This window comes from Pongo abelii, chromosome 7 (assembly GCF_028885655.2).
Source record: "Pongo abelii isolate AG06213 chromosome 7, NHGRI_mPonAbe1-v2.0_pri, whole genome shotgun sequence".
Lineage (NCBI taxonomy): Eukaryota > Metazoa > Chordata > Mammalia > Primates > Hominidae > Pongo > Pongo abelii.
In genome coordinates, this window is record NC_071992.2 from 29,859,116 (window position 1) to 29,877,145 (window position 18,030).

The window sequence follows — 18,030 nt, forward strand, 5'->3', positions numbered from 1 at the left end:
TGAGGCTTCCCCTCCCTGTGCTGTGGTCTGGAAACTCAACCAAGTCATAAGATAGAGCATTGTAGGCCTCACCTTATCTCCCTCCCTTCTTTCAGGGATGACTGTGTTGCACTATTTTCCCGTATCTAAAAATTGTTGCTTCATCATTTTTGTTTGTTTGTTGTTGTTGTTGTTGTTTAACCAGAGGGTAAATCTAGTCCTGTTACTCCACCATGGCTAGAGGTGGAAGTCCTCTACATCCCTCTCATGAAATATGAAAAGTGAACTATACAAACTGCAATAGAACGCTACGTGTTTAGAAGTTTAATATGAAAATGAACCACTGAGACATAACTACATGGCTAAATCCCTTTTTCTCCTACTTAGGCAAAAGATATTACAACAAAAAGAAAGGAATTTAAAATCCTAGAATTTCAAAGGAGCAAAAGATGTTTTAATCATCCAGTTCCTCTCTTTCCTTTTGTATATGAGGATATAAAATCTCAGAGGTATTAAGGAATTGTGATATTAGTATTGGTCAGAGCTGGGATCAGAACCCAAGTTTCCCAACAGACAAGCCACTAAACCATGTTATTTCCATTCTGCCCATAAACAATAGTGACCATTTATCAAGTACTATTAAGTACAATGTGTCCATATTTTGTAAGCATTATCCTAAACTTCCTGACAACCCTAGTAGTATCAGGGTAGGTACTATCATTGCCACCATTTTACAGATAGATTACCTGAAGTTCAGGGGGTTTAAATGATTTGTCTAAGACAGCTGTTCTCAAATATGGTCCCTGAAACTCTTCTGTGGGGTCTGCTGAGTTAAACTATTTTTACAATAATACTAAGATGTTATTTGCCTTTTCTACCATGTTGACACTTGTACTAAAGGTGTAAAAGCAAAGGTGGGTAAAACCACTTGCACCTTGGCATGAACCAAAGCAGTGGCACCAAACTACATTCAAAACTCTTGTATTTTTCACCATCATGAACTTTCAGGGCTTTTAAAAAGTCAGTTGGACTTTAAAATGTTCTAAATGAAACAGTATGTTATTAATTGTATTAATTATGGACATCTATGTAGATGTCACTTTATTATTCTGTGGGACAAAATGGGAAATACACTTAAAGCACTTCTGCAAAGAAAAGCATTTCCTTGAGTGTCTGAGTTTCAGGCTGAACTTGACACTTTTTTCTTGGAACATCATTTTTATTTGAAATAATGACTGACAAACTATGGTTCATCATACGCAGTTATATAGTAAACATTTTCCCCAAAACGAAGAAAGTGAATCTATCACTTCAAAGAAAACAACTGACAATATTTGTCATCAATGATAAGATGAGCTTTTGGGGGAGAAACGGAATTTTGTAAAACTTATATTTTTCACTGTGAGCTTGACAGCTTTCCAATACTTCAAGACTTTCCTGATGAGATTGGTGAAGACACTAACAAAATGATTTCATGGTATTATACGATAAAATGCATCAGCATTTGGAATATCTGCTTAACTCGGTGAATAAATATTTTCAAAATGAGCAATACCTGGTATCACAAAATCATGCATTAGTAAAAAAATTCATTCAAAGTACAAAACCAACCAGTGCACTTTAATGTAATAGCATTTGAAAAATGTTCACTGATAATGCTTTCAGATTCCACACTGCAATTAACTTTTAAGAAACTGCCATCTGCCTTTGTAGAATCAAAATATATCCCAAAATTACCTGAAAAAGCTGTTAAAATACTTCCTTGTATTCCAACTGTATATCTGTGTGAGACTGAATTTTTTTCATATACATCAACCAAAACAACATATTGCAACAGAGTGGATGAAGAAACTGATATGAGAATCCAGCTGTGTTCTATTAAGCCAGGGAATAAAGAGATTTGCAAAAGTGTAAAACAATGTTACTCTTCTCAGTACATTTTTTTTTTGAAAATAGCTTTTTACATAATAATGTGTTATTTTTGTTAACATGTAATGGGTTTATTATTGTTACTTCTAAAAAAGTTAGTAAATAATTACTTACATTTTCTCCTATTTAATTTTGAATAGTCAATATCAACAGACATAACCCACATAAACAAAGGCTCCTCAGTGTCCTTTAAAAGTGAAGAGTCCTGAGATCAAAATGTTTAGGAAGTGCTGGTCTTAGATAACACATCTGAGAAGTGGTGAAGCTAGGTCTGTGTTCATCTGGCTCCCAAACCCATTTTGTTTCCAGGATACAATGTTGCCTCCTTAAGCAAAGTCTCATCAGTATTAAAATGAAAAACAGAATTGGATTCCTAAAAGCTTTATTTTGCAATGTTTTCCATAATACTTAAGTTTTTCAATGTTTAGATATTTTTCTTCATTGAAGGATGAATTTCTTTTTATGGCTTGTTTTATATCTTGCAACGTTTTTTCTATAATGTTTAAGTTTTTTTATGTATGTGTGTGTGTGTGTGTGTGTGTGTGTATATATATATATATATATATATAATTTTTTTTTTTGAGATATAGTCCCACTCTGCTGTCCAGGCTGGAGTGCAGTGGTGCGACCTTGGCTCACTGCAACCTCTGCCTCCTGAGTTCAAGCGATCCTCCTGCCTCAGCCTCCCAAGTAGGTGGGACTACAGGCACATGCTACCACACCTGGCTAATTTTTTGTATTTTTAGTAGAGATGGGGTTTCACTGTGTTAGCCAGGATGGTCTCAATCTCCTGACCTCATGATCCACCCGCCTTGGCCTCCCAAAGTGCTGGGATTACGGGAGTGAGCCACCATGCCCAGTGATGTTTCAATATTTTTGCGGAAGCAAAAGTTTCTTGTCCTAAAGCTTTAGAACTCCATTAGGTATTGAAGATGACTCTTTTGGGGCTATAAAATAAAATGCAGTAAACATACTAGTTTTATATTGCATACAAAGTCCAAATAGTTGAGAGATGTCCTCTATTAGATTTCACAAAACAGAAAAAATTATGAGCCAGGCACAATGGCTCATGCCTGCAATCCTAGCACAAGAGACTGAGGTGGGAGAGAATCACTTGAGGCCAGGAGTTTGAGACCACCCTGGGCAACAGAGCAAGATGCCATCTCCGCAAAAAATTTAAAAATTACCCAGGCGTGGGCCGGGCACGGTGGCTCATGCCTGTAATTCCAGCACTTTGGGAGGCAGAGGCGGATGGATCACGAGGTCAGGAGTTCAAGACCAGCCTGGCCAAGATAGTGAAACCCCGTCCCTACTAAAAATACAAAAATTAGCCAGGTGTGGTGGCAGGCACCTATAATCCCAGCTACTTGGGAGGCTGAGGCAGAGAATTTCTTGAACCCGGGAGGTGGAGGTTGCAGTGAGCCGAGATCGCACCACTGCATTCCAGCCTGGACGACAGAGCGAGTCTCTGTCTCAAAAAAAAAAAAAAAAAAAAAAAAAAAAAAATTACCCAGGCGTGGTGGCCTGTACCTGTAGCCCCAGCTGCTCTGGAGGCTGAGGCTGGAGGATCACTTGAGCCTAGGAGTTCGAGGCTGCAGTGAGCTGTGATGGTGCCACTGCACTCCAGCCTGGGCAACAGAGGTAGACCCTGTCTCTTAAGAACAAAAAAAGTAATTCTAATTCTCCGGCTCTGGGCTTATTTTTCATCCACTGGGACTAAGCCCCAGGAGTTACAGTGATGTCCTGGGGGGGCCAGCCTTGCTGGGGGATGCCCTTAGGAGGAATTCTTGCATGCCCTTCCTCAGCCGTGCATTCTCCGCGACCTCCCTCAGGCTTCTGTGCAGCTTCTCCATGTCCTTGTACTCACTCCTGACATCTACAGGAGAGCAGAAAGCTCACATCAGGACTTGGTGTCCATTGCAGAAACATCTCCAGAAAGCAAATCCCCCAACAATCCTGTCACTTGTCCCAGAATTTGAGATCTGGAGTGGTGCTTACAGATCAGACATCAAAGCAGGTATTCCTCCTCTTACCAGAAAGCTGTCTCAGCATGAGGTCACCCTCAAAAGAAACACAAACCTACCCATAAGAAAAACCCTGAGAAGTCACTGGGTCTGTATTAAGGCTTCACAGGCGTGTGATATACAAAGCACGTTGCACAATAACACCTCCCCTAACTCCTCTCCAGGCAGCTCCCCGTATTCCCCCCACCCCAATCCCAATCCTCCCAGCACAACCCATTCTCAGTGAATGTTCTCTTTCTGGCATCTCAGGTTTTCATCCCATGATCTGTAATCAAACCAGGTTCTCACAATGGTTAGTTTCATGTGTCAACTTGTTTAGGTCACAGGGCCCAGATACCAGATTAAACGTGAGTCTGGATGCCTCTGGGAGGGTGTTTTTGGATGAGATTTACATTTAACTCAGTAGACCTCAAGTAAAGCAGATGGCCCTCCCCAGTGTGGGTGGACCTCAACCAGCCAGCTGAAGGCATACATGGAGCCAAAGGCCAGCCTCCCCCAAGCAGGAAGGGATGCTCCAGTGACAGCCTTGGGCCTTTGAGATGGAGTTTTGCTCTTGTCACCAAGCCTGCAGTGCAATGGCATGATCTTGACTCACTGCAACCTCCGCCTCCCAGGCTCAAGTGCTTCTCCTGCCTCAGACACCCAACTAGTTGGGATTACAGGCACCCATCACCTCGCCTAGCTAATTTTTTTTTTTTTTTTTTTGTATTTTTAGTAGAGACAGGGTTTCACCACGTTGAAACCCTGGTCTTGAACCCTTGACCTCGGTGATACACCTGCCTCGGCTTCCCAAAGTGTTGGGATTACAGGCATGAGCCACCATGCCTGGCCAAGCCTTGGTTGGGCCTTTGTCTGCAACATCGACTCTGCCTGGTTCTGCAGGGATGGCCTCTGGACTCGAACTGCCTCTCTTTCTGGAGTCTCTGTCCTGTGGGCCTCCCTGCATCAAATTTTGGGCTCACCAAGCCTCCACCATCGTGTGGACCGACTTCTTAAAATAAATCTCTTCCTCTATCTATCCACACATCCTACTGGTTCTGTTTATCTGGAGGACGCTGACTAATGCAGTCCCCTTTGAAGGGACACTTCAGACTGAGGCCTGAATGCCTTTCTAATCCCCCTTGGCTTTCTGTGCCCCAGAGGGTGACTCAGGCTAGCTGGCCCTGAGCCTGGCCAGGGATGGGACTCATGAGCAGAGGGGAGTTAGGACCCAGAGTCTTTTTGTTCTGTCCCGTATCTGGAAGGCCTCCCTTCTCCCCACTGCCTGTGAAATCAACCTAACCTTTGAGGCTTCCCCCAGGACCCAGCTTCAGTGAAGCTTCCCTGCGTCCCAGCCCTGAATAACCACTCTGTCTCTGAACTTCAAGAATAATGATCTGAAGTCTGAGTGGGTTCCCTCCCTCAGGGCTTTGCTTAAGTGTCACATTCCCAGGGAGACCTTCCTTTACCACCCTATCCCCTACCCCAGCATCCCTTCTTCCCTTTCTCTGTTTCGCTTCCTTGCCACATATTTCACTTATTAGTTTGCTTACTGCCTGCCTTCCACCCACTGGGCTGTGAGATCTGTGAAGGTGGGGAATCTTGCCTGTATTGGTCACCACTGTGTCCTCAGCACCCAGAACACTGCCTGGCACCCAGGAGGTGATCAGAATCGCTTGCTGAGTGAATGCAAACTCCCCAGTCTTACGATGCACATTCTTACACATCTTGTCTTACCAACCAGGTAAGGCCCTGACAACAGGGACTGCCTTTTAGATTTCTTTATAAAGCATGACGCCCTGACATGATGTATATTTGCTGTCGACGGTGAAGAGAAGGAAATAGGCTTAAATTATAGCAGGTGCACTTGACATCAAACTGAGGGGAGCACCATCTGTCAAGTGCACCTGCTATAATTCTTGAAGTTCAGAGACAGAGTGGTTATTCAGGGCTGGGATGCGGGGAAGCTTCACTGAAGCTGGTCAAGATCTCTGGCAAGTGGAAGTTCTTTAAAGAAGGCACATTGGAATGACTATCATCTTAAAACTTAGATTCCTATAAAGGCCTGGACAGAAGGTTGTGAGAGCCCAGTACATTATAGTGTGAGGGTGTTTTATCTCCTTCCCTGGAGTCTGTTAGGATCAGGTTAGAGGTCCATCTAACCAGCCATAAATGGGTCATAAAGATTCCCAGAGAGATGGAGAAGTGCAGAACGGATTGTTAGAAGCAGCCATTGTGGCTTTGACTTTGGGAACCACTCTGTCTACTTTCACCCTGGCAAACTCAATGGCATCAGATCTATTCATTTCAGCAGGCAACTACGGATGTGGTATAAAATATAAAAGGCACAAAATATACAGGGTGCAGAGCAAGGCTCCCACCCTCTCCTACCCTCTAGAGTTCCAGTTCCCCTCCTTAGAGGCAACAAGTACTGCCAGTGTTCTATATAGCCCATGGAGATTTTCATGCACATACAAACATATACATATGTATTTCCTTTTTTCCCCTCTCACAAATGGCAATATATCATATACATTTACTCACTTTGCTGTTTTCCACTTTGTAATATATTTTGGAGATCATTTCATACCACTACCTAAAAAGCTGCTTTATTTTTTCTAACAGTTGCACAGTCCTCCACTCGTTGTGTATCTAATTTGATTTGAGCAGTGCTTTACTTACAGATATTTGAGTTGTCCCCATTTTTGACGCTGGAATGTTACCCTGAATAACCTTGTCTATATGCCACCCTCCCCCCATATAAGGATATCTGTAGGGTTGCTGTGCCAAATGATATGTGCATTTTAAATTTGGCTGGAAATTACTTAATTGCTGTTTGTACCAGGTTACCCTCTCCAGTTTATACCGGGGGCCTGATGGGGCCCATGGCCTGAAAGGGACATGGTTGCCTACACCAAGGTCCACAGCTGGGGCCGCATCCCCAGGCTATAGGTGGATTAAGAGAAGCCTTTCTCCACCATCACCAGACCACGAAGTTTTTCTTAAGGAGGCATCAACTTAAAAGAAAGGCTTTATGGAGACCACAGGGCAGAGCTGTGGATTTAAATTAGCCGCTTTCCAGCTATGGGACCTTGGGCACATTTCCTAATATGAGTCTGTATTTCTGCATCTGCAAAATGGAGCAACAACATCTATCCCTAGGAGCTAATATGAGAATTCAGTGAAACCATGAGCACAAAGCCTGAGTATAATGCTTGCTGTCAGTTGGGTGCTGGGCAAAGGATAGGGCTGTTGTTTTCATCATCGTCATCATCATCATCATCATCATCATCATCATCATCATCATCATCATCATCTCCATTCCTTGCCCTGCTAATTCTTCCTAACTTAAATTCCTAAAATTTAAACTTTAATACCTTTAAATTCAGGAAGGAGCAACCACAGCCAGGGCTGTCTGCACAATCACCCTGTATGCAAAGCTTTGGCATATTTACCTGCAAGCTCCTTGTAGAGGCCATCCCCCTGGGATGAAGCAAGCGCCAGCATTGTGGCGATGCTGCCCTTCACCTTCTCCACGATCCCAGTCTACGCAACAAGGACATTCAGTCTGTTAGGATGGTGCAGCCCAAGGAAAAGTGGATCTTATAAAAGGGACCCCACCCAGTCCCCCAGCCACAGAAGGTACAGACTGGGGTTGCCAAAGTCAGGCTTTGCAACCCAGCTGCAAAACGGTGAAACACTTTCAAGGACACCAAATGGCCTAGGAGGCAGCAAGATAACATTTCTGTGGGCTCCCATCTGTACAGCCTCTCCCTCCCCGCCTGCAGACTCGTGGGGGACTGAAGCTCTGGTGCCAGCTGATCAAATCAGGAGCTAATGGGGAAGCATGACGGCATGGCGGAGAGAATGGCGATCGCAGAGATGGAAAAGGAGGGAAAGAGCTGGTCACTTTCCCACCATCCTCTCCTCCATGCATCTGCTCACTGGGAAGATGTTTGCTGGACACTTGCTCTGTGCCACTCACCTTACCGTACATGTCTGATTCTTCCCAACTGCCTGAGAAGTGTCTTCTTGCTACTCTTAGTCCTTTTATCAACTAAAACCCCTTTCTTCCCTCTTCTGTTTCTTGCCTCCCTTTGAAAAAAATGTCAGGCTCCTTCCTCTAGCCTGGCAGAATCTAGTTTTGAAGCTGGATCTCCTATGTTTTTTCTTTAACATTCTAGATTCTAGATCAAGAGCCCTAAGCATACATCTCAGCTCTAGCCATGGGCCTGGAACCTGTAACTCAAGGCCTCTAGGTTCCAGCTTCCTCATCTTTAAGATCAGGGAATGAGAGATTCACAGCTCCTAAACCAGGAGAAGGAGTCACCTCACACTAGAGTGAAAATGAAGCAGCAAGCCACATTATCGATCAATATATCAGAGACTAATCTGTATATTCAACCAAATACTATTTCATTCTTTAATTTACAGGACTATTGCGAAGAGGTAATTAAAAAAACAGTAAATCTTCAAACATTACGTGTAAAAAGAAATTTCATCCATTGTGTAGAACTAAAATATTTTTAAAAACTAAAAGTTAACTGGCATTCTTTAAAAAAAAAAAATCACAGAATGTCAACACTCTATGGTCTTGCCCAGTTTTAACTTCCTGTGTTTCTGTCATTTCAGATACATTTGTACATGGTCAACATACACATTTTTTAAGTGACATTGTTTCCCGGGTGTCTTAAGATCCGGTGTCTATGTACACAATGGGGAAATGGGAACTGGCTTTATGGAGTTCGGCCAATTTCTTGTCCATGAATTTTTAGACGGTGATAAAATGTTAAAGGATTGAAACCAAACTGCTGCTGGTGAACAAGATGCCTCTTAGCCTACTCCAAGGGGAATTACATGCTTTGAATTGTAAAGAAGGATATTTTCCAAAACTGCAGTCCTGGTGGAGGAGAAGAGATTGGAGATGTTTCAAGAAGGCTGGTTCTGAGGCAGACTGATAGCAATTGGCCAGCTTCCTTGAGGGCTTGGGAGACAGGATCAGCCAGCCTGGGTTGAGGCAGAAAATGTGGAGCCTCACGTGGCCAGGGAGGAAGCCCACAGTGGCATGGACTTCAAAGATCTCTACTACTTGGGGGAGACAGGGTGGCAAGCCATGAGGCCCAGAGCAGAGGCAAGATGGTCCAGGTAGACTTGGCAGAAGCATTTAGGTCCAAGGCAACCATCAAGAACTGTCTTCAGGGGTAGATAAAATTAAAGCTGAATGTGTGCTGATACCATAACTGACTGGCCTTGAGTAGTGTATCGATATTTACTTACTAACATTTTATGTAGACAAGACATTTCCCTATTTAAACAATCTGTTTTCAGATCATGCTATTGTTGGACATGCTGGAGCCAGGCTTCCCAATCCCAAATCCCAGCTGTGCATCTCCCTGGCTGCGTGGCTGGTTGATACACCTCTCGCTGCCGGAAGTTTCTTCTCTATAAAATGAGAACAATGACAGTACCTACCTCACAGACTTGCTGGGGATTGAATGAGCTAACATCTGTAAGTAGCTGAGCACATGTCTAGCTATTACAGTCGCTGTGGTACTAGTGACTCAGGAAAGAGGTGGGGCACAAGAGAGTGTTGGAAGAGCTGCAGCTCTCAAGTCGAAGCCCCAGAAAGCGTCTGTTCCATTTGGACCCAAATGCCTACTATGTCTTCTACCTTCTGCGCCCGCTTCCTCACCTCCCCCAGAGCCTCTCGGGGTCTAGGATCCAGGCTGTGGGCATAGAGTACCTTCAGCTGCTGAAACTGGTGCTGCATCCTTTCCTGGGCCCTTTCAAACATGCCCTCAGCCACCTGCCAGTCCACTCCTCTTCTGATGGCATCTTTCATCCGTTCACATGCTTTTTTGCCTGTGATCTGAGCTGCCTCTGGCAAAAATGATAGCCACAGTCACACCACGACAAGGACCTGCTTAGAAATCTTTGGCATCATGGCCGGGCATGGTGTCTCACACCTGTAATCCCAGCACTTTGGGAGGTTGAGGCGGGCAGATCACCTGAGGTCAGGAGTTCAAGGCCAGCCTGCCCAACATGGTGAAACCCCCATCTCTACTAAAAATACAAAAATTAGCTGGGCACAGTGTGCACGCCTGTAATCCCAGCTACTTGGGAGGCTGAGGCACGAGAATCGCTTCAACCCAGGAGACGGAGGTTGGAGTGAGCTGAGATCACTGCACTCCGGCCTGGGTGACAGAGCGAGACTCCATCTCAAAAAAAAAAAAAAAGAAAAAGAAAAAAAGAAGTCTTTGGCATTACAAAGAAAAGCAAGCCAAGCAAACAAACAAACAAACAACAAAAAAGTATATATATATATGCACTTATATAAAAATAACACTTTCAATATTTAGATAATAACCAGCATTCAGAAAACCTACTGACTGAATTAAGGCGAAGCTCGCAAAATCACTCCCTACCCCTCAAACAATGGAGCCACCAAAACAGGAAAGAGCCTGAAAGTGAGTTCACAAGCGAGTGAGTTTAAGTATTTGTGAATACTTGGAAACAAGAATGAGAACCTGGACACTGGATTCTACAGCTAAATCAGCTGGGATGTTGTATGGAAAAAAGCAGGGTGTCTGGACCAAGGTGGACAGAAAGAGCTGGAAAACACACAGAAAAGGGTTCTCACACCCTGCAGTCATGTGGTTGCAATGTGTGGACTGAGAGTGCTGCAAAGACTTAGGGTGCAAAAGAACAGGGCCTTTGAGGGAGCCACAGAAAAGGATGCGAAAGGTGCTGACAGAAAGTCCCAGAGCAGGTGGAAATGCTGTCCCCTGCGGCCCCCACCTTCATAACACAGTTTCAGGTCACTCTGGACAGAGGCAGTGAGGGACTCATAGATCCTCCTCTTCCTTCTGAGGATGTGGTCCTCCAGGCCCCCGAGGATGGCGCTTATCTGTGAAGATGTGGCAAAAAAGGCCGTTGGTGACAATTCCTTCAATGGAAGCCGGTCAGGTGTCCCAGTGCGTGGCCACCTTTCCCTCCACCTTATATGATACCTGGCTGTTTGTCTGTCATCTCCACAACTAGGCTGTGAGCTTCTCATAGGCAGGAACTTTGTTCTAAGCATCTTCATACCCCAAGTGCTTCCCATGGTGCCTGGCACCTACAAACTACTCAATAAATATTTGCTGAGTTGAACTCAGGCACAGGCAAGGTCCTGGAATGGGCCCTTTCCAGGGGGCAGAGGAGATACAAGCTCTTTCCCTAGCATTGCCATGTAATTTGAGGTGGCACTGGAAGAAAGTGAGTCACAGACAAGTCTTAAGGCCTCAAAACTAAAAATTGACCTAAAATTGAACAACAACAAAAAAGATTGACTTCTTTAAGTTTCACTGCATTGGATGCTACTTTGTAACTCTGGCAAAAATGATAGGTTAGCGAAAATGGTTTCAGTTGCAAATTTTCATACAATTAAGGCTTCTTTAAAGATTCTTCCTGGAAACTGAGTCAACTTTGCAATCTTGGCGTGCACTCTTGGTTGCCTCACAGTGGAACAAAGTGTCCCACACCTCCTCCGAGGCAGTCAGGCCTGCTGCTCTCCCCACATCCCACTGGGTTCTGTATTTCACAGCACCTCCTAGGAGGTACTCCCAGACCCTGGACACTCCAGGGAACAAGGGAACAGACAGGCAACCTACAAAACCAGCCTGGGAAGAAAGCCATGCCCAACCTCACTGCTCTCCTCACTTTATAAGGAACTTACCTCCTGGATCAGGAAATTTTTTTTGCAGCTATCGTATTTCCAGCCACTTCTTATCCCAATTTCTGTCATTTTCTCCTGCAGGGAGTGCTTAAAAGCATCGATGTGAGGCATCAGAGCTGAACCAGTGGGCTTCCCCATCCTGCAGAAGAAAGTGACAAAAAAGTTTAAGAGAACGGTGGCTGCTGTGAGGCTGAAACAAACATGAAACTAGCTGGTGTCCTTTTATTCATTTCAGAGAAGGAAGATGAGATCTAACAGTTATCAAATCCCTGTAATGTGCCAGGCACTGTGCTGTGCTAGGCCTTTGACATAAAAACCTATGAAGTTCGTGAGATAATGCCCACTTAACAAGTGAGAAAATTGAGGTTCAGAGAGGATTGCTGATGTGTCCAAGGTCACACAGCTAGAAGAGGCAGAGCCATGCTTGGAACACTGCTTTAACTACAGGACGCACAGTCTTTCCACTGCCAACGTGTGTCCATTTGAAAGGGTGGAACTTGAACTATACCTAAAAGTTGGGTAAGATCTGAGGAAGTGGAAAGAAGAAATTATTCCCCATGGGACAACATGGTAAGCACAGCGGTTTCAGAATATCCCAGAAATAGGAAGTGAGAGGTTGCAGAGGAGAGAGCACAAGCTTTAAATCCTAGCTCTCTGCTCATGAGTTGGGTGCCATTGGGAAAGATGCACAGTTTTCTGAATCTCAGTTTGTTCAGATGTAAAAAGACAGAAGCCACTCCCTAGAGTTGCTGGGAGCATCTGATGAGCTAATGCCAAGTGCTTAGCATTGGTGCCTGGGACAGGTAGCTGCTCTCTCTTTGCCACCTGCTGGGTGGGCTACAGCAGAAGGCTGCAACCAGGCGGTGGTGCAGGCAGAGGTTGGAAAGGCAAGCTGGAGGCATGTGGAATGTCTTGAATGCGTTCTAAGGAATTTGAAGTTTAGCCCACAGAATTGTAAACAGGGTGGGGGTGCAATTGGTGGAATGGCATAATCCAAGACGTGCTTAAAGAAAGGTGGGGCAGGGACGGGGGCTCTGAGTAAGACACAAGCAAAGGCTGGACAATGGTTCAAGCAGCCACCAATGGGCAACCACGTGAAATGCCAGGGGGAAGGACGGAGACTATGGGTGGCTGTACTTGGGGACTGGGAGATTCTGTTTCTGTTGATGGAGTAAAGAATTAGAGGTTGGCCGGGCGCGGTGGCTCACGCCTGTAATCCCAGCACTTTGGGAGGCCGAGGCAGGCGGATCACGAGGTCAGGAGATCGAGACCATCCTGGCTAACATGGTGAAACCCCGTCTCTACTAAAAATACAAAAAATTAGCCGGGCGTGGTGGCGGGTGCCTGTAGTCCCAGCTACTCGGGAGGCTGAGGCAGGAGAATGGTATGAACCCAGGAGGCAGAGCTTCCAATGAGCTGAGATCACACCACTGCACCACTCCAGCCTGGGCCACAGAGCAAGACTCCATCTCAAAAAAAAAAAAAAAAAAAGAATTAGAGGTCAAGGAAGGAGGGAAGGCGGGAAGGAGGGAGCACCAGGGAGGTACAGTCCCCAAATCCACACCATGTATGTGAGCAGGCAGAGTGTGTCAGAAACAGACACAGCATCTTCAGTGCATTCAGGGAAAGCTCTGAGGCTGGGTGTGGTGGCTCACGCCAGTAATCCCAGCACTTTGGGAGGACGATGGGGGAGGATCACTTAAGGTCAGGATTTCAAGACCAAACTGGTCAACACAGCAAAACTCTGTCTCTACAAAAAATATTTTTTAAAAGTTAGCCAGGCATGGTGGCATATGCCTGTGGTCTCAGCTACTTGGGAGGCTGAGATGGGAGGATTGCCTGAGTCTAGGAGTTTGAGGCTGCAGTGAGCTAGGATAGTGCCATTGCACTCCAGCCTAGGCAACAGAGCAAGACCCTGTCTCATTTTTTTAAAAAAAGGAAGAAAGAAAGTTCTAAAGGCCGTGTGTTTGCTTAATTCCACTCTCTCCAATCAAAATACCCTGTCCTGGGCTCAGATCCCTAAGAAAATGTATCCCCTGCTGCATGTATGAGATATTTGAAAAATAATGGGAATCGTAATATTAGTCTGAAAGCAGCATCTCAATCTGTGTCCAGGTCATCATGGGAAATTTTTAAGTAAACCAAACCAAGAAGGCTTTTGTGTTTTGCCAAAGACTAAGCTTTCCTTCTCCAGTTACAAGCTACTCTTTACACTTACAGATCCAAAGTCTAAATTCTTAAAGACTGGCTCAACATTCTTCCAATGTTTGTTCCCGAAGGTGCAAGATGAGAGATCCTTTACCTAAAAATGCTTCCAAAAACAGGGTCGATCTGGTCATAGATGGGCTGAGTGAGGGCTTCATTTAGATCAATTCTCGCCAGAGTCCTGGAGGCATAGATGCCATTTTTCAGGCAAACAGCTTTCAGGGTCTGATGAAAACCTTGGTTTCCTTTACTCCTCTAGATAATCAACAATAAATTAGCAGAGTTAGCAGGCATTAACTGGAAGGTCACTGGATTAGAATTGCATTGCCCTGGCCAAAGATCATTACCCAAGAATCACAGGAAAGTGTAGAGACAACATGCTCTTTAAACATATGTTTAAACTAAACGAGGGAGGACAGTGGTCACGCCTCTAGGTCGTTTGGGTGCCCCTGCCATGGGCTTCCTAAGGTCCCTGTGCTCACTTTGATCACAACCCTTCTGAAGTGATTCTGTTTGTGTTAGTTTACTCATTTGTCCAGCTCCTGTACTCGGCCATCAATTCATTGAAATCAGGCACAGTGTCTCATCCATCTTTATGTCCTCAACATCTGGCAATAACTTAAGTAGTGTTTGAGAAATATTTGCTAAATGAGCAGTTATCGAATGAATAAATAAATGAATGAATGACAACGTGCTATGACCGGACAATAAGTATATGTCTTGAATTTTCTAAGGATAGTCCAGATTTCATAAACTTTTTGTTAAACTTTTAATGAAATACAATTTGATTTGTAATGTCTTGGCGATGTTTTTTTCCCAGGGAAATAAATACATAAATGAGAGGAAAGAAAAATATAAAGCTAGACCTATGAGAGACATTAATCAATTTCAGCCAGATGGTAATCATTAGTAAAGAGAGTAAAAATATGTTTGCTAAAATTTCAGTAGAGAGGTCTGTGATTTTTTAATCAATGATATATGTTTTAAGGGAATGGCCACATAGCATTGTACAATTGGTATAATTCTCTGTTTTTTCTCTGCTCTTTTTACTTAGTATTACAACATGAGAATATCCCCAAATCATTGTAAATATGTTCCAGGCCAGATGCAGTGGCTCACACCGGTAATCTCAGCACTTCGGGAGGCCAAGGCAGGTGGATCATCTGAGGTCAGGAGTTCAAGACCCATCCTGGCCAACATGGTAAAACCCCCATCTCTACTAAAAATACAAAAATTAGCTGGGCATGGTGGCGCATGGCCTGTAATCCCAGCTACTCAGGAGGCTGCGGCAGGAGAATCACTTGAACCTGGGAGGCAGAGGTTGCGGTGAGCCAAGATCGCAGCACTGCACTCCAACCTGGGCAACAAGAGCGAAACTCCATCTCAAAAAAAAAAGTTCCAAAAATTGTACTAATAACCATTTAACATAGTATCATATGGATGAAAAATAATTCATTTTACCTCTCTCTTGTTCTTAGACATTTCGGTTATTTTCCTATGTTAAATAATGATACGATGTTAGTATATAACTGTCTTCCCAAATTTCTGATCTCAGAGATACATTATTTATTTGATAGGAGCACCTTGGGCATGTTTGTAGTCACAGAGGAAGAAGTCATTAAAGGGCTGATGAGATGGGACAGTTGATGGGGTAAAGTCCTGGAGACGCTCGAAAATGTCTGTAGTTGCTTCTTCCGCTCACAGTAAACTCTCAACAGGGTGATCTGTGCCTCATGCCTTCGTCCTCTCAGCTCCCACTCACTCATTCACTTTCTGTGATCTGGGTTCTTCAATCATGGGATAGAAACAGCTCTATCTAAGGTCACTTCTTTATCTATTGCTATGAAACAAATTACCCTGAACATAGCGGTGCAGTGGCTTAAAAACAAAGAGTAAAGGCCTGTCGTCTCTCAGGGATTCTGTGGGTCAGGACTGGGATGGCTGGGCTGGCCACTCTGGCTCAGGATTCTCCTGAGGTTTGGTCAGGTGTGGCTGGGGGCGTAGTCATCTGAGTGAGGCTGGAGGATCTGCTTCCAAAGATACCTGGCTGCACGCTGGTGCTGGCTCCTGGCCTCAGGCAGGGGCCTTAGCTGCTCTCCGTGTGACCTCTGCACGCAGTGGCTCAATTTCAGTACACAAAGGCGTCCCCCTGAGAAAGTGACCCAAGAGCCACCATGGAAGCTTCCATGGTCCTTGATGGCCTAGCCTCAGAAGCCACACACACTGTCACCTCTGCAGCATTCTCCTGCTCAGAAATCAGCCCTGATTCAACGTGGGGGAGACTCCATGAGGGCATAAATACCCAGAGGTGAGGACCCTTGGGGCCACTGTGGTGGCTGCCTAGCACAGTCACCAATGAAACCCTCAGTGGCCAAATCCAATGGCTCTGGTTTGCTTTTGTTTGTTTGTTTGTTTTTTACTTCTCAGGAGCATGTGATATTCTTCTTAACGAACTTTTTTTTCTTTTTTAAGAGACAGGGCCTCTCTCTGTCACCCAGGCTGGAGTGCAGTGGCACGACCATAGCTCACTGCAGCCTCCAACACCTGGGCTCAGGTGATCCTCCTGCCTCAGCTTCCTGAGAAGCTGGGACTACAGGGGTATGCCACCATGCCCAACTTTTTTTTTAAGAGATAGGTTCTTGCTATGTTGCCTGGTTGGTCTTGAACTCCTGGCCTCAAGCAATCCTTCTGCCTCAGCCTCCCAAAGTGCTGGGATTACAGGCATGAGCCACTGCACTCAGCCTTAACAAACTTTATTACTTTAGTTTTCTGGTTGGAAAACAAGAAATTAAGCATTACACTAAAAATAAGCATAAGAATAAGAAAATAGGCATTACACGATTTCCTTCTTCTGCTACCTCTCAGGCTTTTCCTTCTCTGCTCCTCCCCTGCCCCTCTTTATTCTTTTGCTTCCTTAACGTGGCCTTCGTATGAAGCGATGTCTATCACCGTCCTTCCCTCCACTCCTCCTCAATCCCATTCACTGGGATATGCTCATCAACTCCATGCAAGTGACAGCTACATCCTCCAGCCCCACCTGTCTCCAGGCTTCAGTTCCACATTTCCAACATTGCATTAGATATTCCACCTCCATGAAACACTAAATACATGATCTTCAGTAGTGAACATATTGCTTCCCCAACCAAGGTATAAGTTCCTCCCTCCCAAATCTCCTTAGATCTTTTTTAAATCGAAGCAATTTGCTTTCTCTTGGGTGCAAATCTTTCCCAAAATGTTTCCACCTTGCTTTCCCACAACCCCCTCATGTCTGAACTATTGTTAATCCTGATTGAGATGTCCTTCAGATTTGCTCTCCCAGCCACCTGTTCCTTCCTATTCTGTCTGCCACAACCTTTGTTGAGATCTTGCTGTGTCTCATCTTAACAAAGTACCTACCGTAAGGGAAATGGCTGCGTTTTAGTCAGGAGTAGGCCGAGGCGGTCTTCTGGAACATCATGACTCAGCGGGTTTGGAGTACAGGTGCACAACCCTGCACATTATGTAACCACGCCACATGAAGTGCATTAGAGGATCACCCACATGAGCTTGTGCATGGCTCGGAACCACTATTGTCTATAAAAGGTATGATTGTCCTGCTAATGCTGTACATACAGCTCGCTCATGCCCAGAGAAAGAGTACAGCCATGTCAAAACTGTCTACGATTCCTCGTTTATCCAGCTACCCACCACTCGCCCACCAACTCCCCTCAGACCTCAGTTAGACCCTGACACCTCCTAACCAGGCTCTCTGCCTCCAGTTTTTCCCCAAGCATTATGCTTTCCAAAGCATTAGTTCTGATGAAGCTATTCTCCTGCTCAAAACTTCACTATGTTCCAACTCTTCAACCTGGTCTAAAGTCTGCAGCAAGCTGACTGTCAGCCTAATCCCCCAAAACTCTGCCCTGTGTACTTGCGCTGCAGTTAGATGGCAGTTTCTGGCTCCCACATGAGCTCTGGCCCTCCTCCCATGAAATGCCTTCCCTGCCCCTCCACTCCTCTGCCCAAAGACATACCACCATCCTCCAGGGCCAGGCTCCAACAACCTCCTCTCTGGAAGGTTTATTGGACTGTCTTCTAACCTGGCCTGCGATTTCTTTTCCAATATCCATCCCTCCTTCTTCACTGTCGCCTCCCTGGTCCTTCTGTTCTGGAGAAAATGAACTCTACTCCTGCGTCCAGGATGGGACAAACACACAG

The 18,030-nt window shown here is 44.9% G+C and overlaps 1 protein-coding gene across 1 annotated transcript in view; it reads right to left on the bottom strand.

Moving 5' to 3' along the window:
* Positions 1-2,273: 2,273 nt before the first annotated feature.
* The window catches only part of NUGGC (nuclear GTPase, germinal center associated), a 60,531-nt gene continuing 44,774 nt past the window's right edge, over positions 2,274-18,030 (bottom strand). Inside the window, exons 14-19 of the mRNA XM_002818943.5 lie at positions 13,931-14,088; positions 11,629-11,767; positions 10,710-10,818; positions 9,655-9,791; positions 7,367-7,457; positions 2,274-3,784 (exon numbers count right to left, since the gene is read on the bottom strand). Of these exons, the coding sequence (XP_002818989.4) occupies positions 3,639-3,784; positions 7,367-7,457; positions 9,655-9,791; positions 10,710-10,818; positions 11,629-11,767; positions 13,931-14,088 (780 nt within the window). The 3' untranslated portion in view covers positions 2,274-3,638. The remainder of the gene's footprint in view (positions 3,785-7,366; positions 7,458-9,654; positions 9,792-10,709; positions 10,819-11,628; positions 11,768-13,930; positions 14,089-18,030) is intronic.